Consider the following 27,650-nt stretch of genomic DNA (forward strand, 5'->3'; position numbering starts at 1 on the left):
CTCCTTGGCCACTTTTCAAAATCCTCCAGTGTACGTCTATCCTCCTGCTTCAATTACGTTTCTTCAATGTACATAGCTATGCTCCATATCAAAGTTTTTACGACTGTTTACTTAACATCCTTACTCAGCATACCTGTCATCATCTCCCCCCTCCTAGTTAAATACTCGTTTACTTGTGCAATTCTTCTGCTTATGTCCCGACTACTTCGACTGTGTTGGTCCATAAGAAGAGATACGTAAACTGTTCTACCTGCTCTATTTTTGCCCTCCTATTTTAATGTCTCGCTTAGTCTTTTCCTTTCTGGAAAATCGCATTACCTTTGTTCTATTAATATTGATTCTCATCCCATACCTGTCGCACTGCTTTTCCAATTCACCAAGCAATGCTTGCAACCCCTTGGCTGACTGACAAACTAAAGCTTGGTCATCAGCAAACCTAACTGATTTTACGTATTCCCCACCCACTTTCATTCCTACCTTCAGTTCTTCCCATGCCTCTTTAATCATTTCCTCTACATGCAGGTTGAACAGCAACGGTGATAATGGGCAACCCTGCCTTACATCTCTTTCTAACACTGCCTATCCGCGCTCTCCATTCCCCAGTCCTACCTGAGCATTCTGAGACATGTACAGGTTGCGGATTAGCCTCCTGTCCCTCTAATCTATTCCTATATTCTGCAATATACGAGGGCGGTTCAATAAGTATCCGTGTTAGAAATGTAGAAACCATTTTCTCAAAAATATTTTTTTTTATTTTCCAAAATAGTCCCTTATTAGAAAGATTCACTTCTCCCAACATTCCCGCCATTTTTTTAACCCCTCCAAAAAAACAGGATTTGTTGCGCTCTCCAAAATATGCCTCTGTCATGGCGATAACTTCCTCGTTTGAGCTCATTTTTTTTCCTGCCAGCCATTTCTTCATGTTAGAGAATAAGAAAAAGTCAGCCAGATCTGGTGAATACGGGGGGTGCGGCAGCAATTCATAACGTGGTTCATGTAGTTTGGCAGTTACAACTCTGGATCAGCTTGTTATCCACCATGAGCAATTGCAGCACCCATCAGGCCGACAATTTTTTCATTACCAACTTATCATGTAAAATATTAATTGCCGTTCCGGTCGACACCCACGGCCTCTGCTACTTCGCGCACTTTTGTTCGTTGATCAGTTAGAATCATGGCGTGGACTTTTTGAATGATTTCCTCGGTAAACATGTCTGCCGGGCATCCTGGTCGCTCCTCATCGAAAACAGATGTTCATCCACGTTTAAATTTGTTGAACCAATATCTAACTGTGGTCATAGATGGCGAAGTGTCCCCATAAACAGCATCCAACTTTGCTTTTATCTCCTTGCATTTCCTCCCATCCAAAAACAAAAAGCGAATTGCCGAACAATACTGATCTTTTTCCATCTTAGCAAAAATCACAAAACACGTTTTACTTGAATGGCTGCTAAATCCAAACTGACCTTTAAATCAGTCTGAAATTTGTTTCACCGTTGTTTGATTGATGGCAGCCCACGATGATAACATTAACTTCCCACAGGAACGCCCTTCATCGTCAAACACGGGTACTTATTGAACTACCCTTGTACTCATTAGTTTTTCAGTTCACTCTTTCAAACGCCTTTTAGAAATCTACGAAACAGGCAAATACCTCCTGGTTGTGTTCTATATTCCTCTCGATTAATAATCTCATTACTGCAATGGCATCACGCGTACCTCTCCCCTTCCTAAACCCAAACTGATCATCCCCTAAGTAATCATTTGCCCTACTCTCTATCCTTTTGTTTATGATCCTGAGAACAACTTTAGCTGCTTGGGATATCAAACTTATTGTCCTGTAGTCCTCACATAATGTAGCCTTCACCTTTTTTGGAATAGGAACTAACACTGATCTCACAAAGTCTTACGGCCAAATTCCGCCCCCATAGAGACTACTAATCAGCCCATGTAGACTCTTCCTCCCGCATTTTCCTAAATATTTCAGCAGTTCTGCAGGAATTTTGTCTACCCTCATGGCTTTATTTGGTTTTATCTCCCTTGATGCTATTTAGTTTCATCTCCCTTAATGCCCTTTCTATCTCATCGTCGAGTATGCCTTGACCTAAGCTATCAACATCTACGTCATGTTCCTTTTCAATGTCTAACTTGTTGGCTTAAGTTCTTTACCATACAGTGCTTCTATATATCCCTTCCATCTCTCCTGTATCTTTTCTGTGTCAACTATTATCTTACCCGCCTTATCTTTAACTGTTAGCATGGATCTTCCTTTCTTACTTCCTGATAAAGATTTAACCTTACTGTACAGTGCACCAATTTCACCCTTCTTTCTGCAAACTTTCCATATCCTCGCCCTGCATCTTCCACCATGCTTCTTTTGCTTTATTTTGTTGCCCATGTCAATTAATTATTTAACTCTTTGTATTTTATTTTCCCTAACTCTGTGTTTACATTCTTCCATGTTCTTCTCTGATCCATCTTTGTAATCATCTCATCTGTGATTCATGGCTTCCTTGTCCTTTTCCCATGAACAATTCCTTAAGTGTCTTTCGATATCCCTTTCTTGATACATTCCCATTTTTCTTTGATTTTAATCAGCTCTTTTCCAGCAGCCATGACTTTTTCTACAGCCTGTTGATACTCCTTCCTTGTCAATCCATTTAATGCTTCTACATCCCATATCTTAACCCGCTGCCCCTGCCTTATCCTTTTGAAACAGATGCTACTTTTCATAACAACTAAATTGTGATCTGAGTCCGCATCTGCTCCTGGGATGCCGTGCATATTGACCACACAGTTCCTAAACCTATGCCCAACCAGAATGTATAATGTAACTGATACCTTTCTGAGTCACTTGGTATTTTCCATGTATACCTATGCCTTTTGTGGTGTCTAAACCAAGTATTGGTGATGACTAACCTCTGTCTCCTGCAGAAAAACTCAATTGCTTCCTTCAATTGGTCATTCCTTGTGCCTACACCGTAATCCCCCACCTCATCACCATCTCTTCCTTCGCATTCCAATCCCCACATCACTATCAAATGTTTCCCTCCAGGAACACTTGCGATTATGTCCTCTAACTGACCGTATATCCTATGGACTTCTTCCTCCTGATTGCTTGGTGGTATATATATCTGAACAATGACCAAGTTCGGTTCTGCTTTTATTTCTGCTAGTAATATTCAATCCGTTGCTTGCTCCATGTTGACTTTTGCTTCTTCCTACCTCTTTATTTAATATTATGGCAACCCCTTGTTGACTCTCGTCCCCGCCTCTGTATATTATTCTATAATTATCACTCCAGTAATCCCCACTATCCTTCCATCTCATCTCCCATAAACATAAAATATCTGAATCTACTCTTTCCATCTATCGCTTAATATTCTCTAATTCTTCTGTACTCAACATTGGCCTAACATTCCAAGTTCCTATTTTCACTAAATTGGTCTTCTTCTCCTGTTTCCTCTGTCGGTTTTTCCTTGCAAGGGTTTCGTGGGATTACGACAGTGGAAGCCTTGCTTCCCCCGCTTCTGGGCACTGCACATGGCCGATTGGGCCAAATCCTGCAGTGGCCAGGACTCAGATTCTCTATTTTGTATATCATTATGCTCTTGGGAATAATTGTGGTGGTTTCCCGTTGCCTTCCTCAATAGTGTTTTTAACATGATACCATCACTCAATGGCCGCCCCACTGGGGTCAGACACCTTTGCAGCCGCCTCAATGAGGAACAGACGCTGTGTGGACTACCTTTCGTCTGGCTCCTAACCTTTGACCTATCTAGAATCGGTAACCCTACCAGGAGAAATTATCATTATACCATCGAGCACAGCTCTTGGGGTCATTGGTACTCATGGTCATGGTTTTAGTCCATGGGAGGGAGGGTTCCACATACATAAGAAAATTACTGAAATTATAAATTCTGACAATGCAAATATTAAGGTCCTCGTTAGTGATTACATGGTTGGTGTATGGTTAAAAGTCTAAATTCCTTTAAAAATTTAGTACAATTATAGGGTAGCGGAAGCAATATAAAATTTCTGACACAGCAGGAACTTATTTATAACCACCCGTTTTCAATATATAAATATATAAACATGCACACACAATTTAATTGAATGCATACTAACAATTAATTCATACCAAAAGAATTGGGTAACATTCAGCGATATATCTTTATTCATCAAATCAATAATTACAGAGTAATCAGATTGTTTTCTCCTCAATAACTTGTCTATGCTTTCATTTAGAGATGATTCAACAAGCGTACACAAGAAATTTGATGTCACTCATGCCAATTTAATGCACTTGGCTCCTTTTTTGGCATTCACAGCAAATGGAAACCCAGCAGCAAATGTTTCAGCAACAATTAGGGGAAAGACAAGGGTGGCCTCAGCATATACCTGCCAACATGTAGAAAATGTAAAAATCTTTAGATAGTCAATAATAATAGAATGCTATTTATAAAACATGGACTGATTCACATGCATGCATTTCATGATTGAAGAGAATATTTTTCTTATCTAGGAACTATTTCAAAATAATTACAGGGCTATTCACAATAAAAAAATAGTTGCTTACTCAATAGTCTTCACTTTCCAATCCCACCTTCTAACCTACCAGAGTTAGAGTTATTAATAAAACCAAGAAGCTGTAACAGTGCTTACAAGAGGGGGTCGGGCGATCATGGATGATTCCTATAACCTCCCTTCCCCCCTCCCTCGAACCTTCAATCACTCAAATCTTCCCCCCTGCCAATTAAACAACCCCCCCTAAATTTTAGCCCATCCTCTTAATCCTCACACTAGCCCCTCTCCCTCAACCCTAACCCCATCCCCTGACCCCTCTTCCCCTCAACCCTAAGATAAACCATACTTTTACCAAATTATTTTTAGGGATAGAGACCTAATTTATTGTTCTCTTTTGTGATCAAGGTTGTCCATATGTTTCTTTAAGTCACTTGGCAAAGCTACATATTTCTGTCAAAGGTCTTCAGTACTCACCCATTTGATCAGTACTATTAGAGTGAGATTATTGTAACATAATCAGTGCTCGCAAGTGTCCTTTAAAATGCCCTTCAATAAAGTCAGCACAAGCACTTACGCAGTTTTACAGTGAATAATATAAAATTATAATAATAAACAACAACATTTTAAGGAAATTTAGCTTCCGAGCTTCATCTTTCAAAAATTTTACAGACCATGCATAATTTGCTTCAGATCATTATGCTTTGGTTTTTCCAGAGGTAAATTTCTATCGGGTCCCTTCACCTGGTTATATTGTCCATCTCGGCTGACGTTTCGATGCCCGACTCGGTCATCGTCTTCAGGGCTTCTGCATGCCATTTGCCACTTCTTCCCCCGTATATATATGATTTTTCGCCCAATTAGGTGTCATTTGATTGGTCCGTGGAATGGTGCGTATCAGGGCGCCTTCCCATTGGCTGCCCGTTGTTTCTGGTTTCCCCCTTTGCTCTAAGGATTGGTTTCCATGTGTTGCTCAGGTAAAAGCCTGAGTCCCTGTTAAAATTATGTTATATCCAGGGGAAATAAGGCATCTGAAGAAGCTTTCTTCATCGGAAATCCCTTTTGCCCAATGAATAAGGGAAGACAACACGACACTACGTTGCGAAGGATGATGGTGGCTGTTGCCGTTCAAATACAGATCGGTGTGAGTAGGTTTGCCATAGATGCTGTGGCCCAGACTTCCATTCTCCTTCCTTGGCATCAGTATGTCAAGGAAGGGGAGCTCAGAATCAGCAGTGGTGGACCATAGCTTTACCTAGGACCATAAAATAAGGTGGGAGGGGACCAAAATTATCTGCCGATCCAACGGATACTGGGAGCGACTCACTAAGGAGGCCATCGAGATCCGCCTTCGAAAACTTAATTTTAACAGGGACTCAGGCTTTTACCCAAGCAACACATGGAAACCAATCCTTAGAGCAATGGGGGAAACCAGAAACAACGGGCGGCCATTGGGAAGATGCCCGTTGGGGATATAACCAGGTGAAAGGACCCGAGAGGAATTAACCCAGTTGTTACGCCAGGAAAATACCAAATCTCTTACCTGAGTTATCCTTATTTAATTCCTTAATACACACAGATACTGTAATATCATATATGTTTTTCTTTATGATGATCCAATAATGAATTGCCTTTTTTCAGTGGTAAAATGATGAAATAAAGTATTATTTTTAGGGGGCAAATTCAGTATTTAACTTCCATACTATTTACAGAAGATTAAAATTTTGGAGGAACATTTCCTTTAATTTAGACTACAAAAGCTGATGGCATCAGCTTTCCTATTAATGCATGTATCTTGGCAGATTGTAGTTGCAGTAAAATCCTCAACCAATTTAGTTTTTTTATCAAAATATTTATCAATTATTAAACATGCTAATTTTTTCAAACTCGGCATAATCATCTGCACAATATGGAATCATGTGACGTTACATGTAAATAAGTATTTACGAAAGATTTCATTGGCTCCTAAATTACTCCCCACAAAAACTTCTCATTTTTCCAGAAATTTCTTTGGTCCCAAAGTTTCTCCGTTTCAGTTGGCAGAATAGTTTTTTCTCTCAGTAACAGCATTGTGCATGGAGAATTCTTGAGATGCGAACGTTTGAGAGGCCAATGTCACCAACTTGGCCCCCAGGACATAACTGAAGTGAGCTATGTATTGTGCACATACCTTAATAGGTGTTGACTCTTGGCGTATTTTTCCCCATGATATGGCCTCATCTGGGCGAGCACCACTATCACTCCCATCAAATTCTGTGGCCGTATTAATAAACACTGAAAAGTTAGCACCATTTCTCTGAAAAAAAAATGAAATGTTTCAAACAGGAAGGCTAAAATGGACTGAGAATAGTAATAAAACGATAATCAACCTTAAGTGTTGGTTTGATAGGTAAAAGGTTGAGATTATTCAATACCCAACTTTTGTAAAATTCAAACAATACTCTAAACAGGTCATGGAAATGAAATTGTAATGAGCAAAGACTAGGTTTGCAAAATTCATTCACATATTTAAGCTTGCTGTATTTTTGGGTTTAGAGACATATTTATGCGGCTGATCATAAGTGTATAATATCAAGAAAAAAAGGTCCTCCTTTGCACATAAATAGATATTAAAGAGTTACAGTGGAACATCATACAACAAGCATAATTAATTCTGACATCATGCTCTTATAGCAAAACACTGGCTTACTGCAAGAATTTTTCCCATTTAATAAATGTTAAATTTGTCAATTTGTTCTTTGTCGAAAAAAATAAATTATGTACATGGTTTTGGGTAGCGGTAGTTCAGTGGGTAGAGCATTGGACTGCTGACCAGAGGGTTCCGGGTTCGATTCCTGGGCAAGGCACTCTGGGCACCTACAGCTCCACCCAAGCTTAAGTGATTTTTCGGGTATCAGATCTTCCTGGGAAACCATAACCGGCACAGGGAAAGGAACTGGCTCCCCTACCCTGATGTGTGAATATTCACACGCCGTATAGGGCTTAGTACTGGGTGAACTCTACCATCACCTACTAAACCGACCTTTGGGTTGATTACTGTGTTTATGGTTTTTTTTATGGTACATGGTTTTAATTCAACGCAAATTATACACATATTATTTAGGATTATCTTTTCTTCAATCACAGAATCAACCAACCTGGAATATGTACTCAATTTGTAAAAATGAAAAGAACAGAAATGAAGAGTTGATTATTTATGAAACATTGCTAATTCTTTTTTTACTGAAAAACTGCCTACAGACAGCTATTTGTTTTAGCTGATGCTTCAAAATACTTGAAAATGTGACTCATCAATCTAAATAAATCTCTAACATAAATGGTAATGTTTCTCAATATGCAATACAGGGTTGCACCCAAAAGTGGTAGGACTGATTTTTTTACAAGAATTTTATTGACGATGTACTTACATGGACTTAATAATCTTCAAAGTATGCTCCTTGAGCTACTACGCACTTAGCATAACGTTGCTCCCTTTCCCTGTACGCCCGCTGGAAATTTTATTAGGGGATGCCATTGATGACCCTCGCCGAAGCCTCTTGAACGGCCTTTATCCAGTCAAAACGTCATCCCTTGAGCTGTCTTTTCATTAGGGGGAAGAAGAAGAAGTCTGGTGGTGCCATTGTCCAAACAATTTTCATCTCTGTGCAAATTGGCTAACACTTTTTCGGAAATGCGCACATGCGTTGCCTGCTGGTCGACACTCAGAATTTTTGGCACCATCTTGGCGCACACTTTGCGCATGGCCAAATCCTGTGAAATAATGCGTTGGACGTTGGATGCAGACAGACCCAACTGGCTTGCAATTTCTTCACTGGTTAAGCGTCGGTCTGTGTTCAGCAGTGTCCTCACTCTGTCCACATTCGTGTCGGTTCTTGCCGTCGACGGCCGTCCGGAGCGATGGTCGTCTTCAACGAGCTCCCTACCCTCTTTAAACAACTTGTGCCACTCAAATACTGTGGAACGGCTTAAGGCAGTGTCTACATAAGCCTGCTTGATCATATCGAGGGTCTCAGTTGCCGTCTTCCCAAGTTTTGCACAAAACTTCACGGAATAACGTTGCTCTAAATTCAGATTCATTTTGTTTATCGACACGGACGAAAAACTTGCTTCACTAAAAACGGTGTCCTCACTCAACGAAAGCCCGCAGGCAACTGAGGTTGGTGTTGGTCTGTTGCTAAGACCCCCCTCCACCGCTCCGTTCGCACCAGAGAAAATCAGTCCTACCACTTTTGGGTGCGACCCTGTACAACAGTTTTCCATCCTAACACATGAACTCCACTTCACACCAAGCCCATTACACTGGACTTTGTATTCCTAGAAGGTTTGTGGAGTTTCTGAAAGGCACACAAGCAGGGGTTTAATTTGCTGCTGGCATTGGCACAAAATAGGTAGGAGATGGCCTTTCTTTGGCTTGTGGCTAGAGAATACATTCTCCTCACCTGTTACATTTAAACATATAGATGTAGGCTAACTTTGGCATCTTCTTCCAGAAAAGACCTATCTCGTCACAATTAAAAACCAGTTGTGGCAGGTAAACATCAGAATCTACTTGCTTCTTGAAGTCACCGATGAGGTTCTCTGCTGCCTTTGAATCCGACCTCGCTGCTTCACTATGCCGTAGATGCCTAATTCTTCTTGGGAACTTCTAGAACCACACAAAGCTTCCCTTAAATACTTGTCCGGGCATTATTGCTCCATGCATCATCTTAACAAGGCCAGCGAAAACTACTTTTGCCTTCTCACAAATTATTTTCTCGTTATAAGTGCTGCGTTACAATTGCTTTCTTTTCCTACATATGAGAAGTAACCTTTCAACATCCACCAAGTATACATTCTTGTCACACTCTTTGAAGCATCTATCTATCCTCAATTTTGCCTCTGTTCTCGAGGAAGGAGCAAATTTCAGGCTGATCGCATGGGCAAGCTATAGCAGCCTTGCTCACATATCTCAATCTTACTTTTCCATGATATCACTTTCCATTTCTACTGTTACTTTTTTATTATATTATGGGTCTTATTGTGGCTCTTCCTTGGGTGACATTTTTAAAACTATGCATGAAATATTATCGACTCTGTACCAAAAAATCACAAATAATAGAAATATAAAATGAACGTACCTATGGTCATACATTCAAGCAATGAAAAAATTCATACATTGAAGCAATGAAAACGGGATAGCCGAGACCGTAAACTTGATTGGCACAAAGTGAAAGGAGGTCGGGGAAAAACAAAGTTACAAGTAGAAGGGTGGGACAGGGAACACACACTAGGTCACTTGGGTGTGTTAGTGAAACAGTGACCTGAGTATTACATATGTATTATACGCGGGTATTATACGTTTCTTAAACACACCCAAGTGGCCTAGTGTGTGTGTTCCCTGTCCCACCCCTCAACTTGTAACTGTTTTTTCCCCACCTCCTTTCACTTCGTGCCAATCAAGGTTACCGTCTCGGCAAGCCCATTATCATCACAAGTAATAGGTTTAAACCCAAGTTTGGAAATATTGCCATCACTGGTAACACTGAGATGCCAGCGGAACAAGTGCTAAACACAAACTGAAGTAGCAGGCGTGCAACCATTAAGGAAATTCCACTCTATTTGTCACTTTTAATGCAAAAAATGCTCGTTAACAAAGTCATTTTTGGATGATTTTTTCCTTATTACGTGTATTACTTGCTAGGCACGGTGCTCACTAAGCAAAGTTCCACTGTAAATTTTAAATTTTCGTGGGTTACGTATAAGTGGTATTATGTTGGTACTTATGTCTATCACTTATGCCGAATAGTTCGGCCATTTTGCATGTTCAGTTAATTGTTGACAGCTGTTTTGCTGGTACGTGTTTTGGCTTGTCTTCGATTTTTGCCAGTTCCAAAATATGGATCAAAGAATCTGCATCAAATTTTGTGTGAAAAACGAAATTACGGTCGTGGAAGCATTCCGAATTTTGACAGTGGCATATGGAGAAGCTACCTTGGACCAAAACAATGTTTATAGGTGGTACAAAATGTTCTTAGAGGTTCAAAAAGATGTGAAGGACGAAGAGCATGCCGGACACCCGAGCACTTCAATGACAGATGAAAACATTGATGAAGTGAAGAAAATAGTATTGGCCAATCGTCAAATCACTGTTCAAGAAGTTGCTGAGGACCTAAACATATCGATTGGCTTGTATCATTCAATTTTTACCAATGATTTGGGAATGACACAGGTTGCCGCGAAATTTGTACCAAAATTGCTCAATTTCGACCAAAAACAGCATCGCATCAACATTGCTAATGAGGTATTGGACTGTCCGCGAAGACCCAAATTTGCTCCAGAGCGTCATAACTGGTGATGAATCATGGGTTTATGGTTATGACGTGGAAAATAAAGCTCAATCATCCCAATGGAAGCTGCAGCATGAACCATGACCGAAAAAAGCATACCAAGTTCAGTCGAATGTGAAAGTTTTGCTTACAGTATTCTTCAATTGCAGTGGGGTGGTGCATCATTCCTTATTTACCATTGTACCACAGGGTAGAATGGTCAATAAGGAATATTATGTGCAAGTTATGTGCAATTTGCACTGAAAAATTAACCCATGACGCCGCAGCCACTGAATTCTGCAGATCTGGCTCCCAGTGGCACGAGTGTATAATATCTAATGGGGATTACTTTGAAGGGGACAAAATAGATATACATGAGTAAATAAATAATTTTTGAAAAACCACAAGTCTTGATACTTTTTGAACAGACCCCGTATGAAGCCAAATATGCAATGTTGTAATATCTAGAGAAAAATAATGAATCATATGAAAATTGTTTGCATTTTCTTTAGGTTACTAATTAACACATTTCCCAGTCCATAAGATTTTTTTACTCCAAAATGTTTATTTACTTTTTTATTATCGTACCAATTATTTTTATTTATTTAGGGCCAACACTACTAAAATCAGTCTATAGCTTAAGAGTGTAACTTCAACCTATAAGCATAAGCAGATTCGCCTGTAAAATACTTACAACTAGGTATTTTTTTCCCAAATCAAGCATAGAAATTGGTTGACATTATAAATTTCAATAACATCACTGCATTGAGTCAGTAGTAAGCAAGAGAATTTTAATATTACGTAGAAAGTACTTCCTAAAAAGATCTCAAATAAATTGTATAAGTATAAAATGTGGCACATTTAGTTCCATCTCACATGTGGGGCTGCTGTGAAACTTATATGCATTAGGCTAACAGGGATATTGCCCCTCTGCTAATACATACATATTTTATATCTCTCCTGATAAACTTGGGGAGTATTTAGGCATTCAACCTTAGAAAGTATGATGGTATAAATGCACAAAAAATTGTTGCTTTCATTACACATTTCGAAAACATCTAATACCAGAAGCTAAGCATCGCATTAGAAGTTAAAATGATAATACAATTCATGGGATCTAAAGAGAGAACATTATCATACAGAATTCAACTAAAAACTTGAAGTCTTAAATTAAGCTTCAGAATACAGAAACATTTGATTTGACAGAGGGCATTTTGATCCACCTCCAACAGAGAAAATTACACAAGAATATTAGGGAAACAGAAGGTGGAATTAGTAAATGTATGAGTAAATATATTATTAGGTTCATGGACCCCTAATTGCCCAAAGCATCAGGAATATGAATCACTGAAAGAATGGGATTGCTGTTTCAACAAAAATGATTTTGATCCAAGTGAGGAAATTAGCTATAGGTACATCTATTGCCAATTTTTCTGGGATGTCCTAGTGTAAGAGGTCCATGAAGAGAAACTGTCTATGCATACATACCAGATCAAAAATATCTTAAAAACTGCCACTTGAATATGAAAGAGAGGCACCAATTAATGATGTCACATGAGCAGGGAGAATGAAATGGCCGTCAATATCTTGTGTTTTTGATTGAAAAAGTCCAGGTGGAAAATTAAAAGTGAGACTATCATAATGTCTTTTTAGAAATATAACATCAGCAATGCGCTGAAGTGATATTGCATTAAAGGAAAGTGACACCCCAGTAAAAATTACTGCTGAAATGAATTATCATCAGTGATGACAAATTTCTAGGATTCTATGATGATATTGATACACATACATCTGCTAATTTTTTAATGTAAATATGCAATTTTCTTTGAATTAGCCCTAAGACAGCAACTGGGGTGATAAAACACTCCGGAGCGGTTGAAAATATCACGCCAAACAAAACGGCTGATGCTTGCGACTCTGGACCTTTCCCATAATTCACTTCAATTATCCAGGATTAGGGAGAGCCCATTCCCCACGTCAGTGGCACGCACAGTCTCGAGAAGCAAACATTAGAAGTGCGAGTGGGGTGTTCTTCACCCCACATTACAGTTTGTGTATACTTTTTGTTATTTTCAAATTTTTGTCACTTTTATTTTTTTTGTAATTTTTGGGTGAGTATTACTTGTACAGTGCCCACACTATATTTACATATATGTATGAAATAACCTAATTTACGGGTGTTGTGATCATGCAAAGATCCAAAATATGGCTAGGTGCAATAACTTGAGATCTTTGGATGCTGGGGTCCAGTTAAACACACAAAATAAAGATCCTGCTGCACCTGAAGATACACCAAATGATGAAGAGAATTTTATGGAGGAAGACGATCAGAACAAAGTGGTGAATCCGAGACCGAAATTAAACTTTGGTATCCTTCAATCCCAAAAAGAATAAGGTGGTTCTTGTACTTTCAAAATTTCATCAATTGCAGGAAATCTATCAAAATACCAATTTACCAGAGATCGTCATGAATATACGACAGCACAAAAAACAAAAAGATGGAAAATCAGTTTTCATGGGGATGCTGGACCTATCAGGGATAAATTCTGCGATTACATATAATTTCAATGCCGGAAATAAAGCACTCCCCAGAAGAGATTTCTTAAAATGTTTGATCCAAGGCTTAACATGGCCCCATGTAAAGAGGAGGAAAGACCCGACTACTCTGCAGAGGCAAACTTTATTTTTATTCAAGGAATGTCGGATGAAGGACCAATCTGATTACCCACAACAGGAACAACGAGACAGGTGTGCTCATTGCTCTAGAACCATTGACTGGAAATATGGAGTAAAATGCTCTTGATGTATGGCATACGTGTGTCCTGAGCACAGGGGTGTTCTCTGTCAAACATGCACTCAGCAAGAATAAGGCATAAGATATCGCTATGTATGCACTTTTTGCAATGAGAATAAATGTATTTTTTGTACAAAGATGGTGGATGTGCTCTTTGCTTTCTAATGAAACCGGTTTTTCCGATTTGAACAAAATTCTTAGCAATAATACCCATTTCCACCTCAGAAATCGACTTTTTAATTTATTACAATTTGCACACTTTGAATTCTTAAAATAAATACCTTTTTTCAGGATTGGAAAAAACAACTGATGTCATCTAAAAGCATAGTACCTCCCCTTTATAATCCCATTGGATACACTCAATTCGGTTGAAAATTGATTAAGATATCAAAAATTTACAAAAAAAGTAATGTGGCAGATGCCCTTCTTACTCATTTTTCTCTCATCCGATCAACTTTGGAAAAAAATAATCTTTGTGTCACATGATTCTACATAAAAAAAAACAAAAAATGAGCCCACATAGGACCCTCATAATCATATCGAGTGTGAGATACGAATTTCTGAAAATTTGGGTGTTTTTTCACCCCATGTTACCAGAACTGAGTGAAAAAAATAGTGTTACTGTTCCAGGGATAAGTGTTAGCATCAAAATACTTTGATCCTTTTTTTTCTGATCTAAGTATTTTTTGTAAATTCTAACCTTAAAAATCATCATGCATCTTATGTACCAGGATATAAGTCACATACAAAAACATTATTAAACTTTTGCCGGTCATTTTGTAATGAGGAAAAGGGAAACAATCATGTATCTACTCACCATAAGATTGGCATTGCAAATGTGATGTTTGATAAGTCCACCTCCAAGGATGATCATTCCACTATTTGTTGCTTTAATGGCCATTGCGTTAAGACGCCTCACATCTGAAAATAAAATTAGAAGGATTACTCCCCATACCATTCACATTCACTCACCTTCTTAATAGCCAAGCAATATGAGATGATAAATTCAAATGATTTCCTCACTAAAGACACATGATACATCATTTAAAAACTAAAATCACCCAGAAGAAATCCAATGGCAGCATACAAACCTTGTATTATATCCATAACTAATCCTGGATTTCTATACGAGTGGAAATACATCATATCTCCAATGCTTCCATCCGTCAACGCTGGACTGAATACTGGAATCTTGTTGACGGCCGCCCAGTAGTATATTGAATCTGGATGGTTTATTCTTTCTCCCAATCGAGTGATAACTTTAGAAGGGGTCCAAAGTATGTTCTAGAGGATCAAATCAAAAGCCATTATCAACAAGACAATAAAATACAAGTTTGTAGGAGGGAAGGACACTTTTATTTCAGGAATTTTTTAATTGATATCTATCCTCTCTAATCTACTCAAGAAAATGAATATATCTCACAGTGAAGGAATACCTCAATCAAATTTAAAGGATGGAAAGATAACATTCCTCATAAATTTAATTCAAGATGGAGTAAGATGTTTCAGCAGTAAAAAGGCAAGGGCACCCAGGTCAGTATTCAGTTTCGGACTACAAGCTAAGAAACAGTGGAGAATTGTTCCAGTGAGATTTCACATACTTAAGGCACTGAGGTATGTACTGTATTTGATGACACACAAAATGTACCCTCAATCTGGGGCGCCACCAGTAAAAATGTTTTTACAATCCGCAATACAAGACAAAACCCCACCAACTACAACATTCTTCAAATGAATAATAAACATAAGTAACATGGCACTGATCTAAACAAAATTGAGTCAAAATAGTTAGCATTGACCACCAGGGTTAAAAATAACATTCAGAGTTGGAACCTTCACGGGCAAGAGGCATGTGACTTTTTAACCAAAATTTTGGAAAAAAAGGATTCTTACATGTCAGATATGGTATATCATCTAAAAAACATCTCAACCTGGTAATTATAATATTGTTTTTGAGCATGGAGGAGAAAAGGGAGAGCGGGAGGTATATTCAAAAACTAAGTGCTGTTTTCTGTTATGTAAGTATTGGGTGGTCACCACCAAGTGTATGCATGCAGCACCATCTATTGATTGTTTCTGAATCCCCTGAAGTCTTTGTTTTGATTCAACAATGGTTTGTCTGTCAGGGAATGCAGATAAGAATGTCCGTGAAAATAGATCCTCCCAAAACTTGTGAAGTGCATGCTATGATTTCGGTGCGCAAAAGGATCATTAGCTAATGAAAAATGAGTCGTGACTAGTTCATGGACCTCTAGTAATGAGTGAAGGAAAGGTTATACAATGGTGTTAAGAGACTTCACGGATGTAGATGATGAAGCGCGGAGTGGCAGACCAATGTAATCATTCAACAAGCAGACCATGAACTGCAATCTGATCGACGTTTGACACTCGGTGCTGTAGCAGATACATTTGCCCTTGCAACAATTTCAGGGTGTAAAAATCATTCGCCTTGACTGGGATTCGAACCCAGATCCCTCAATATCTGGTCGAGTGCTTTAGCCAATGTGAATGACACTCTGAAATTGTTGCATTGAAATGCACATTAGCGGATGACTCCGTTAAAAGTTACTGCGGCATCTCCCGCAGTTTCTTTGGAATTTGTCAAAGTATAAACACCATAAGTGTTTAAAGTTGGCTTTAACCTCGTGGACAGTGGCGCCTCGCGCACGACTACGAATGCCTGTGACATTGTATGTACGGTATTTCATCACAACATCTTGTTCCTTTAAAAGCCCCAAAATTTCCGAGTTTAAGAGGAGGATAAGTGTAGCATAAGTGGCTAAAGCACTCGACCTGATATTGAGGGATCTGGGTTCGAATCCCAGTCAAGGTGAATGATTTTTACACTCTGAAATTGTTGCATTGAAATGCACATTAGCAGAGGACTCCTTTAAAATTTACTGTTGCGGCATCTCACGCAGTTTCTTTGACATTTGCCCTTGTCTAATGCATCACTATTTACATGATTCTACCAGAAAAGCATGGATAACATGAATTGTGTGCAATGTGGGTACCAAAAATGCTTACGACTAACACAAAGAGCAAAGAATGTGGTGTCGCTGAGCATTTTTGGACATCTTACAACAAGATGGAGCTTCCACCTAGCGACTATTTTCTCGTCTTGCACTTGACACAGTGGCTTGGTAGATGGTTTGAAGACAGCAAGGAACTCAAGACCACCGTTTTCAACTGGTTAAAATCCCAGTTGACAAAATTCTATGCTGAGGGATTAAAGATGCTGGCACAGCATTAAAAAAGATGCTTAGAAAGGAACAGTGATTGTGTAGATAAATGAAGTAGGTGCGTACAAAAATCATCTATAAACGCATTTCCTCACAACTATATTTTTTTATGACTAACACGGACTCACCATAAAAAAAATAACCTTGTAACAACCATGACTGATGAAAACTACTCTTCCTTTTATTGTGGACATAAAGATTAAAAATTGTGATAATTTTGAAAGTCTTGAGGGGGACCTATCAGATGGGAGAAATAAAGTGATCCAAAAATGTAGAATGCAATTGATAAAAGGGTCAAATTCCCACTATCAGGAGGAAAGATAAAGTAACAAAAATGTAGAATTCAATTTCACACAAAATAACCAATCAAGGGAAATTAATCTGAGGAAGAAACAGAACTAAAGGCTTCCAAAAAGTAGATAGGAAAGGCAAATTCCTAAGTTAGGGAATCCTTGGCAACAAAATATACATGCATGTTCCATTATAAAAGTGTTGTGTATCATTTCTCATTGTGACATGACTATCCATGGCAGCACAGTAAAAATGGTCGCAAAATATGGTGGTGGGGGTCTGCCTTTCCAATGTAGTTGGTCGTCAGTTTGGTCCAAGTAGTCTGAGCGGAAAGATGTGCCTCCGCGTGAAGTGCATTTTTCGACTTTGTAACACCATGGCAAGATGGAGCGTTCGCTTCACCATGACAATGCCCCCAGCCACACAGTCCTTCATCGTTACCAACTTCCTAGCCCAGAGCATCACCCAGGTGGTCCCCCAGGCCCCTTACAATCCCGATTTGACTCCGTGTAACTTTTTTTCGTTTCCCCAATTGAAAATAGAGTGGAAAGAGAAGCATTGGGAAACTGTGGTAAACATCTAAAAGCATGTTACAATGTTTCTGAGAGACATTCCCGTCGAGGACTTTCAGGGTTCCTTCCAGGCATGGCAGAAATGTCTCCGTATGTGTATTGATGCAGGGGGGGAGAGCATTTTGAAGAATTTTAAGCATTTGTACAAGTAAGATCAATAAATCTATTTTTCCTAGAGAATGCGCATTACTTCTATAGTGGGCCCTGTATACAAAACACACAAGGGAAATGAATGTGAAAATACAAGTAAAGAAGTGACAGTAGGGATAAGACCCTAAGAACAAAGGCTAAAGTGAATTGGGAGTGGAAATCAAAGGTTTCTTAGAAGGTAATTCAAAATTTAAAGTAACATTTATGATTTTGTGAAGGTCAACAGAGTAAGTTGTTTCTTTTAAGTAATATAAGGTGCGGCAACATAACTTCCTTTTTTGAAAGCGTTTTGAATTTGAAAAAAGGAAGTCATGTTGCCGTACCCTGTATGAACAAGTGCCTTCAGTTTCATACCAGTAATACAGGCAGGTAATTGAATTTATGCAGCTTAAACTCTCCTCTATGATTATAAATGTATTATATCACATTTATTTCCCACAATGCATTCCTTCTACTAACTCCCATTTTTGGGGAATTTTATACAAGAATAGTAAATGGTGTAAAGAATGGGGGCTGAAATTAAGTACAATAAAATGTACCGTCATGCATTCCTTAAACAATAAAAAACACAACCAAACTTAACCTATGCACACACTTGGAGGTGTTCGGATGAGCGTTGTGGATGAAGTAAAATACTTGGAGGTCACTTTGCATCAGCTCTTTCTTGGGGAAAACATAATGCACTATTTCTCGAGGGGTGATAAAAAAGCTAACATTCGTCACATGTAGAGTATTTGTGGTATGAATATATATTGCCTTTGTGAATTGTGCATTTGGAATACTTAGAATATTAACCAGAAATAAGTGTCTGAATTTGATGTGTGCCTGCTCTCTTTTAGTATATATTCTTGTCCTTTTTGTGTAGGCATAGGAATAGCTGCTAACCATATAATACTCGTAATATTACTACACATACAGGAATGTGTGTGTAGGCTTGTTACATGATTGGGGTTTGGTCAGGCCTTTTTCATGCGGTTTGTGATGGATTGTGGGGTGCCAGTTGCTTGAGAAAATAGCGGGAATATATGTAGAATGGCTGGTGACCAACCACCCCCCTGCCACACGTCCTTCTGACCGCTTTCAGGGTATTATGTAGATGCACACTTGAGGTAAGAATTTTGTGATATGGTGTTTACATCCCTTCAATGACAGAGCCAATTAGCTATGTAAACAGTTAGTGCAAAGTTCTTCCAATCAATAAAGACCTTAACACTAAAATCTGCTTAGCTGGGTCATTGAAAGTTATTCTTTCGAAGACCAGAGCACCAGCTTGTGACCATGTGCTGTGGATCATGGAATATGGTAGGAGGGCGAAAGGCTAACTAACAGAAGCTTCTCAATTATTGCTTCCTACCCTGACTCTCACCACTTCTTGAAGAGGATTTTCATCTCCTTTGGGTAAATATTTCTGGTAGGTATCAATGGCAGCCACTAATTCAGAGTATCTGAAATTCATTGAAGCCCAAGAGGGTGGAAGGGAGAGGAGTCGCCTTCCCTAGAGCCTACGATGCAGATGGTTGCCCACCAGAGATTACTATAAAGAAGACCATTAGTCATGGATATTGTCATCATTAAGATAGCAACACAACTCGTTCAAGTGAGCAGGCAAGCTTTGAATGTTGAGGTGGCTCAATTTTAGTGCCAGTGGAAAGCAAATAAACTTGTTGAGTATTTGTTAAACAGTGTACATCTGAAACGTAAGTTCCAAGAGGACATATAATTATGCCTTTCTTGGACGGGATAGGGCTGCATTCAGATCTACCCAGATTAAGAACGGTGGCCATATGGGTGGAAAACAAGGCAGGTAGAAAAGAAGGGGTTAAAAAGTTTAGCAGGGAGGCAATATTGAGGATGAAGCACAATTAAAGGGGTCGTTGAAAGGAATGGGAGTGAAGAGGAAGGGTTCTGAGTAATGTGAGCATGGTTTGAACTGAAAATTGTGTTGTTAATTGGGTTGGATGCATTGTGTATACATTAACTGTTAAAGCAATAATGATACTCGACTCTACTTGGTGAGCACGTAACACTTTTAAATTGAACTTAATTAATGCAGGAGAGCAAATCCAAATAATGAATGGTAAATGTTTGAAAGAGCACTGGTAAACACATTTAGGTACATATTCCTCTTGGAAACAGGAATTTCTTCTCCATTTGAGATTACTTACTCGTATTCACAGGCATTGATACAAGACTCTTCAAAATTTATGATTCCTCAAAATTGTAAATAAATTCACAGCGCACACTTTCCGAGATGATATACCCACAATCTACCAAAATTTCCGATGCCACCCACATTTTCCTTCTGCTCCAGAAGCATTTCGTCCAAGATGGGCATTAACCAGTCCTCAAATAAACAATAGTTCTTGTTTGGCACGAGGAGGTTCCCGGTCCGGTTGATACCTTTATTTCTCAGAGTCCTGCCATCCAAATGGAAGTCACCCAGGTATGTTGGTGCCAAGCACTTGATGAAGTCTTCCTCCACTCCTCCAGCTGTGGTCACTAGGCAGTCAACCTTAGGGACATAAGAATGAGAAATGAGCATCACAAGCATGACCTGACAATCGTTACTACATCTAATTCTTACTCTGCATGTTGATTTAGAGTCAGTGATGGGGATTGGAGGAAAAGAGGTAAGATAATTGTGATGGTAAGCGTAAAAAATCAAATCTGATTGCTGACATGATTTTTGAAAGGAAATCCAATAATGAAATGATTTACTGATGTACAAAGTACAGAGTGGCAATCTCCTGTCCCTCACTACTAATAAGAAAAGATCAAAAAGTTGCGAGGTTGTTCCTGTAACAAATACTCTTGCATGTATCTATTTTTGCTAATTCACAACCAACTCCACCCTCGTACACAAATCATATGTGCTAGCAACTTAATTCATAGTGCCTATATTTTATCAATCATTTATAATCTTCATAGTCTTCTTTTCAACTGAAAACATACAATTTTTTCCCTTTAAAGATTAATAGTTGGGAAAGATTCTAACAATGTCACAGGGAGCCACTAATGATTGAATCTCTTGTTCGAGTGAGGGGACCATTGTATCTCTTCATGATGGGCAACCCAAAGATGGACGGACAGGACCAATCTCTTTCTGAATCGTGCCACTCCTGGCAACTCCCAGAACAGTCAACAAAAGCAATTCCTGATGATGTTTTACCACAACGAAACCTAGGTCGTAAATAAAAGATGTTCTATTTGGAAAAGCCAAGTTGTTTGATTTCAATTTCATAAGCAATTCCATCATTAAAGAAATCCTCTCAACATTTATTCAAAGATTGAGAGAGGTTTTGTTTCTTATCTCACACCAGGGAATGCATTTGCGTAACATTTACCTCAGTAATACTTCAAAATTCTTCAACCCTCCCCCTTCTTTTTTTAAAAAGTAATGCCAACCCTGATTCCTAAACTTATTTAAAACTCGATGCTTGCTTGCTATTTGACTCTAATGTACTGTGTACCCAATGTCAATCTAATAACAGAGTAGTTTGCAGTGCACCACAGCTAGGTGCATACACAATGAATGGAACAGCTGAAGTTGCACATAATATAATCAACAGTTAGAGCAAACAAAGTAGGCACAATTAAATTAAATGATACGAGGGTCATCCGGAAAGTAGTACCCGTTCGTGAAATAAAAAGACAAAAGTAAATATTAACAAACATAAAAAATTTTATTTGAAAGAGGATACTTTAAACTACTTCTCAACATAATCTCCAAGCAAATTAAGGCATTTGTCATAACGTGTGACAAGTTTCTGTATTCCTGCTGCATAGTCCTTCGCCGCCAGCTCATTGAGATACGCGAGGGACCCATCTTGCACAAATTTTTGCATAATGCAGATGGTGTTTAACAATTTCATGAACAATTGTTCGAGAAACATTGGGAAAATGCTCACAGATGTCATCAATTGTGACGCGCCGATCGTTCCTCACGAATTCGTCAACTGAGCTCACCAGTTGGTCTGTAATGACAGACGGTCTCCCCGAACGCTCATCGTCGTGTGTGTTCCCCCTCCCCATGTTGAAGTTGCGACACCACCGCCGAACAGACGACTCGTCCATTACATTGTCTCCATACACCTCCTTTAATTGGCGATGAATATCACATGGGCGAACGTTTCTTGCATTGAGGAATTTAATCACTGCCCTCACTTCACAACTGGCGGCGTTCTCAATTTTTTTAAACATTGTAAACAATCACAGAAACAACACAGGCAATGCTAGCGTCACGCAACTTGGCTCAGAGAAGGCAGACAAGCCACTGAAGCTACCTGACCTCGTCCAGCGGCTACTCGCGTTGTCAGCACTTCATGCGGCACGAACGGGTACTACTTTCCGGATGACCCTCGTATATCCATCACCATTAAATTAAATCCAAAATTCAGATAATACTGGAATGATAATTCTAGAGTAATATACAGCGGCAGGGACATGAGCCAACGAGGGGTTGCCATCATATTAAATAACATGGTAGGAAAAAGTATTGTCAACATAAAGCAAGCAACGGAGAGAATATTACAAGTAGATATAAAAGCAGAACCGATGAACTAGGACACTGTTCAGGCATACCACATGCCAACGAGCACTCTTAAAGAGGAAGAAGTCGATAGGATATACCATCAGTTAGAGGACATAATCACATGTGTTTTGTAGGGAAATATTTGATGGTGATGGAGGGAATGGAACGCAACTGTAGGCAAAGGAAGAGATGGTGACGAGGAGGGGAACTATGGTTTAGGCACAAGGAATGACCACAGGGAGAAAGCAATTGAGTTCTTCAGGAGACAGGAATTATCACTAACACTGGGTTTAGACACCACAAAAGGCATAGGTAAACATGGAAATTGCCAGGTAACTCAGAGAGGTATCAGTTGGATTATATTACGGTTAGGCACAGATTCAGGAACAGAGTGATAAATTCGCCCAGCTTCCCAGGAGTGGATGCGGATTCTGACCACAATTTAGTTGTTATGAAATGTAGCCTCTGTTTCAAAAAGATAAGGCAGGGGCCACTGGTTAAAAAATGGAATGCAGAAGCATTAAATGGATTGACAAGGAAGGAGTATCAGCAGGCTGTAGAAAAAATCATTGATGCTGGTAAAGAGCTGAGTACTAACGAAGAAAAACGGGAATGTATCAAGAAAGGGATAGCGAAAGACACTTAAGGAATTGTTCATGGGAAAAGGACAAGGAAGCCATGAATCACAGATGAGATGATTACAAAGATGGATCAGAGAAGAACATGGAAGAATGTAAACACAGAGTTAGGGAAAATAAAATACTAAGAGTTAAATAATTAATTGAGATGGGCAACAAAATAAAGCAAAAGAAGCATGGTGGAAGATGCAGGGCGAGGATATGGAAAGTTTGCAGAGGAAGGGTGAAATTGGCGCACTGTACAGCAAGGTTAAATCTTTATCGGGAAGTAAGAAAGGAAGATCTATGCTAACAGTTAGAGATAAGGCGGGTTGTTGACACAGAAAAGATACAAGAGAGATGGAAGGGATATATAGAAGCACTGTATGGTAAAGAACTTAGGCCAACAACATTTGACAGTAAGGGCTTTAAGGGAGATGAAAGCAAATAAAGCCGTGAGGGTAGACAACATTTCTGCGGAACTACTGAAATGTTTAGGATAATGTGGGAGGAAGAGGCTATATGGGCTGATTCGTAGTATCTAAGAGGAATGAATCTGGCCGGAAGACTTAGTGAGATCAGTTTTAGTTCCTATTCCGAAAAAGGTAAAGGCTACATCTTGTGAGGACTACAGGACGATAAGTTTGATATCCCAAGCAGCTTAAGTTGTTCTCAGGATAATCAACAAAATGATGGGGAGCAAGGTAAATGATTACTTAGGGGATGATCAGTTTGGGTTTAGGAAGGGGAGAGGTAAGCATGATGTCATTGCAGTAATGAGATTATTAATCAAGAGGAATATAGAATACAGTCAGGACATATTTGCCTGTTTCGTAGATTTTGAAAACACGTTTGATAGAGTAAATTGGGAGAAACTTATGAGTAAATAGGAGAAAATAGGATATATTGGAGGAACAGGAGGCTAATCTGCAACCTGTATATGTCTCAGACTGCTAAGGTGCGAATGGGGAGTCCGGTTGGGCAGTGTTAGGGAGAAGTGTAAGGCAGGGTTGCCCATTATCACCATTACTGTTCAACCTGTATGTGGAGGAAATGATTAAAGAGACATGGGAAGAACCTGAGGTAGGAATGAAAGTGGTCGGGGAATTCATAACATCAGTTAGGTTCGCTGATGACCAAGCTCTAGTTTGTCAGTCAGCCAAGGGGTTGCAAGCATTGCTGAGTGAATTGAAAATATAGTGCGACAGCTATGGGATTAGAATCAATATTAATAAAACAAAGCTTATGTGATTTTCTGGAAAGAAAAAGGCTAAGCTAAACTTTAAAATATGAGGGCAAAAACTAGAGCAGGTAGAACAGTTTACACATCTCAGAAGTCTTTTGGACCAACACGGTCAAAGTAAAAGGATGTAAGGAGAAGAATTGCGCTAGGCAAAGAGGCTTTCACAAGGAGGAAGGAGTTGATGAGAGGGATGTTGAGTAAAGATATTAAGAAATAACTGGTAAAAACTTTGATATGGAGCGTAGCTATGTACGGTGTGGAAACGTGGTCATTGAAGCAGGAGGATAGACGTAGATTGGAGGCTTTTGGAATGTGGGTGTGGAGAAGAATAGAGGTGAAATGGACTGAGAAGAAAACAAATGAGGAAGTACTTTACATGATGGGTGAAGAGAGGGATTTGTTGGGAGACAGGAAAAATGGTTGAAGGGCATATTGGTCAGCAGTGGAATGTTGAAGACAGTAATAGAGGGGAGAATGTTAGGCAAACGATGAAAGGGCAGAAACAGGAGTGGGATGTTGGATGGGATGAAAGGAGGAAGGAAGTACTCACAGATAAAGAGGGACTTGATGTAGAGTAAGTTGCTGGATTGTGTTTTGTTAGGAGTCACAAAATATTGTTTGGTAGTTGTGTCCACACAAAACCTACCTTAACCGCTAGATTACCTTATAATAATAATAATTCAGAACCTAAACCCCCTAAATATCAGATGCAGTCTTCAACAGGTGGTAACAAATGATTCATGATATCATATATTGGAATTAATTCAAAATATTATTTCAATATTATATATATATTTTTTATTAGGTAATCTACCGGTTAAGGTAGGTTTTTGGATGGACACAACTACCAAACAAATATTTTATTACTCCTAACAAAACACAAAATCCATCATCCTACTCTATATCAGGTCCCTCTTCATCTCTGAGTACTTTCTTCCTCCCTTCATCCCATCCAACATCCCTATCCTGTTCCTTCCCTTTCCTCTTTTGCCCAACATTCTACCCTCTATCACAGTCTTCAACATCCCACTGCCGGTCAACACCCCCTTCATCCACTTTTCCTGCCTCCATAGGATTGCTCCCAACAAACCCCTCTCTTCGCCCACCATACCAAGCACTTCCTCATTTGTTTTCTTCTCTGTCCATTTCACCTTCTCCATTCTTCTCCACACCCACATTTCAAAAGCCTCCAATCTACGTATATCCTCCTGCTTCAATGACCACGTTTCCGCACCGTACATAGCTACGCTCCATATCAAAGTTTTTACGAGTCTTTTCTTAACATCCTTACTCAAAGTCCCTGTCATCAACTCCCTCCTCCTAGTGAAAGCCTCTTTGCCTAGTGCAATTCTTCTCCTTACGTCCCTACTACTTTGACCGTGTTGGTCCAAATCACTACCAAGATACGAAAACTGTTCTACCTGCTCTAGTTTTTGCCCTCCTATTTTAATGTTAAGCTTAGCCTTTTTCTTTCTAGAAAATCGCCAATATTATATATATATATATATATATATATATATATATATATATATATATATATATATATATATATATATATATATATATATATATATATATATATTAATTATTATAATATTAATTCAAAAAATTAACAGTTCAGATCAGGATTGGTTCTAAGTACATTGAATGTAATGACCACAGACCTTTCAGTAATTATCGGTTTATTATTTGCAATGAAAAGTGTAAGTTTTAGGGAAGGTGACTGACAGCAAAGATCATTTGGGATGGATGGAAAAGGCAGAGAGAAACCTGGTGTCAGCTTTAACAGACTCTTATCGAAAGGTGCCAAGGGGTTTACAGTTTAATGTCCCATCCGACGAATGGCGTACTCACTCAAAGTGCTCTCCACAAACAACCTTGAGTAGGGATCGGGATGGCATTGAAAAATGCCTGTCAACTCCAGGATTTGAAACTGGGACTCCCGGTTGGGAAGCCAGTTAGACATCGCACCATTCCGATCCCTTAGTATGAGTAAAATAGCAGAAATCGACAACTGTGTTGTTTTGTGAAATAGCCCCCATTCTCGTGTACACTGAAAAATGCTTTACCTAATGCATTTGATTTTTCAGTGCATGAAGAGAGTTAGGGGAAAAATTCATTAATTAATGGCATACAATACGTGGGATAATACTTAATATGAAGCATCTTATAAAATAATTAAGCCTAATGCACAGCTTGCCTTCGCAACTCACCATTTTATTTTTCACTAAAAAACGAATAGTTTCACGTAATCCAGAAGAGACCATATTAGACGTGTATCCCAGAAATATTGTGCAGTTCGTTTTCCGCCGAATGAATTCATCATCTTCGTCTGCGTCCTGACTGTCACTTGGTAATGGCACGCTTCGACACTGTAACTGAAATGTCAATCAATGAATTGCCTGCAAATTCCAGTCGTTTTTAACGTCTACTCCTTCCGGCATTGACGACGTAAGGGGGAGCACACGGAGCTGTTTCGTACTAGATATACCATTTATTGACAAACCCACAGAAAAAACCTCGCCAATTACCATTTTTTCGATCTCCTCTATGGCAAATCCTAGGCTAGTTGACTGGAAGCCACAGCATTTGTAGGTCCGCAGAAGTCTATGATAATCAACTCCTTGTTCCCAGTCATAACCTGTCAAACATAATGTTTCATGGTTTAATATGCTGATCAAAGGCAGATGTATAATTTAAATGGTTATGGCAGGCAACTCTGTCACTATCCCCAACTTGAAATAACCTTGCTAAAAAACAAACCCAATAGTAAAATTTCGCATTCAATTATCCAAGTGATTCAGAAAGCTTATCCATCATACCTCGGATTACAGGTGTGCCAGCTGCTACTTCTTCGCTCATTTTTAACACCGCCTCTTTAGCCTTCGAAATATGGGAATCTTTTGAAGGTTCCGAAGTGCAAATTCCTCCCTCGCCGGTAGCTTTACCCTCGCCATTCTCTGACATTTTGCCTTGTTATTATGAATTGATATTTTCCTAACGTGGCATAACTCAACCACATGCACAATCCCGCATTCGATTCCCAAAAAAGGATTGGCCCACTCCTTTGTTAGAATTTCTTTGGGCGGACGAGGAGAGCGTTGGTTTACAATGACACTACGTCGTAGTTACGTGCTTGGTTGACAGATGGCGAAGATACCGTTCTGGGATGTGACTGTGAAATGCCTGCGAAATGTACATATTTCCTTTTTCAATGCTGTCTCCCGTATAGTGATCATTTTTTCTATTTGTAATTACTTTATACCGCTAAATCAAAACCTCGACATTGCGAATTAGCTGATGTCCGTAGGGAATAGAAACAGCTGCATTGGTCATCTAATAATTGAACGGAGATTCACTTCCAAAACAGCACAAATTAGT

The 27,650-nt window shown here is 39.1% G+C and overlaps 1 protein-coding gene across 1 annotated transcript; it reads right to left on the bottom strand.

The window, feature by feature from the left end:
* Positions 1–4,154: 4,154 nt before the first annotated feature.
* On the bottom strand, positions 4,155–27,647 carry Dhps (Deoxyhypusine synthase). Its single transcript, XM_071587387.1, has 9 exons — positions 27,535–27,647; positions 27,092–27,455; positions 26,801–26,910; positions 26,483–26,647; positions 20,172–20,390; positions 14,715–14,907; positions 14,441–14,544; positions 6,695–6,820; positions 4,155–4,401 (listed from the first exon to the last, which is right to left on the bottom strand). The coding sequence occupies exons 2-9, from the start codon at positions 27,234–27,236 to the stop codon at positions 4,288–4,290; spliced, it is 1,176 nt and encodes a 391-aa protein (XP_071443488.1). The 5' UTR covers positions 27,237–27,455; positions 27,535–27,647; the 3' UTR covers positions 4,155–4,287.
* Between the last annotated feature and the right edge of the window lie 3 nt (positions 27,648–27,650).

Source organism: Hetaerina americana, unplaced genomic scaffold (genome assembly GCF_022747635.1).
Source record: "Hetaerina americana unplaced genomic scaffold, ioHetAmer1.1.p SCAF_3, whole genome shotgun sequence".
In the NCBI taxonomy this organism is placed as follows: domain Eukaryota; kingdom Metazoa; phylum Arthropoda; class Insecta; order Odonata; family Calopterygidae; genus Hetaerina; species Hetaerina americana.

Excerpts from the sequence above, each read along its gene's own strand:
- Dhps (XM_071587387.1), bottom strand. The coding sequence starts at position 27,236 with ATGTCAGAGAATGGCGAGGGTAAAGCTACCGGCGAGGGAGGAATTTGC. Across the intron at positions 26,648-26,800 it reads TAGAGGAGATCGAAAAAATG|TTACAGTGTCGAAGCGTGCC; the intron begins GTAATTGGCGAG and ends TTGACATTTCAG. Across the intron at positions 4,402-6,694 it reads AAGAGTCAACACCTATTAAG|GTATATGCTGAGGCCACCCT; the intron begins GTATGTGCACAA and ends ACATGTTGGCAG.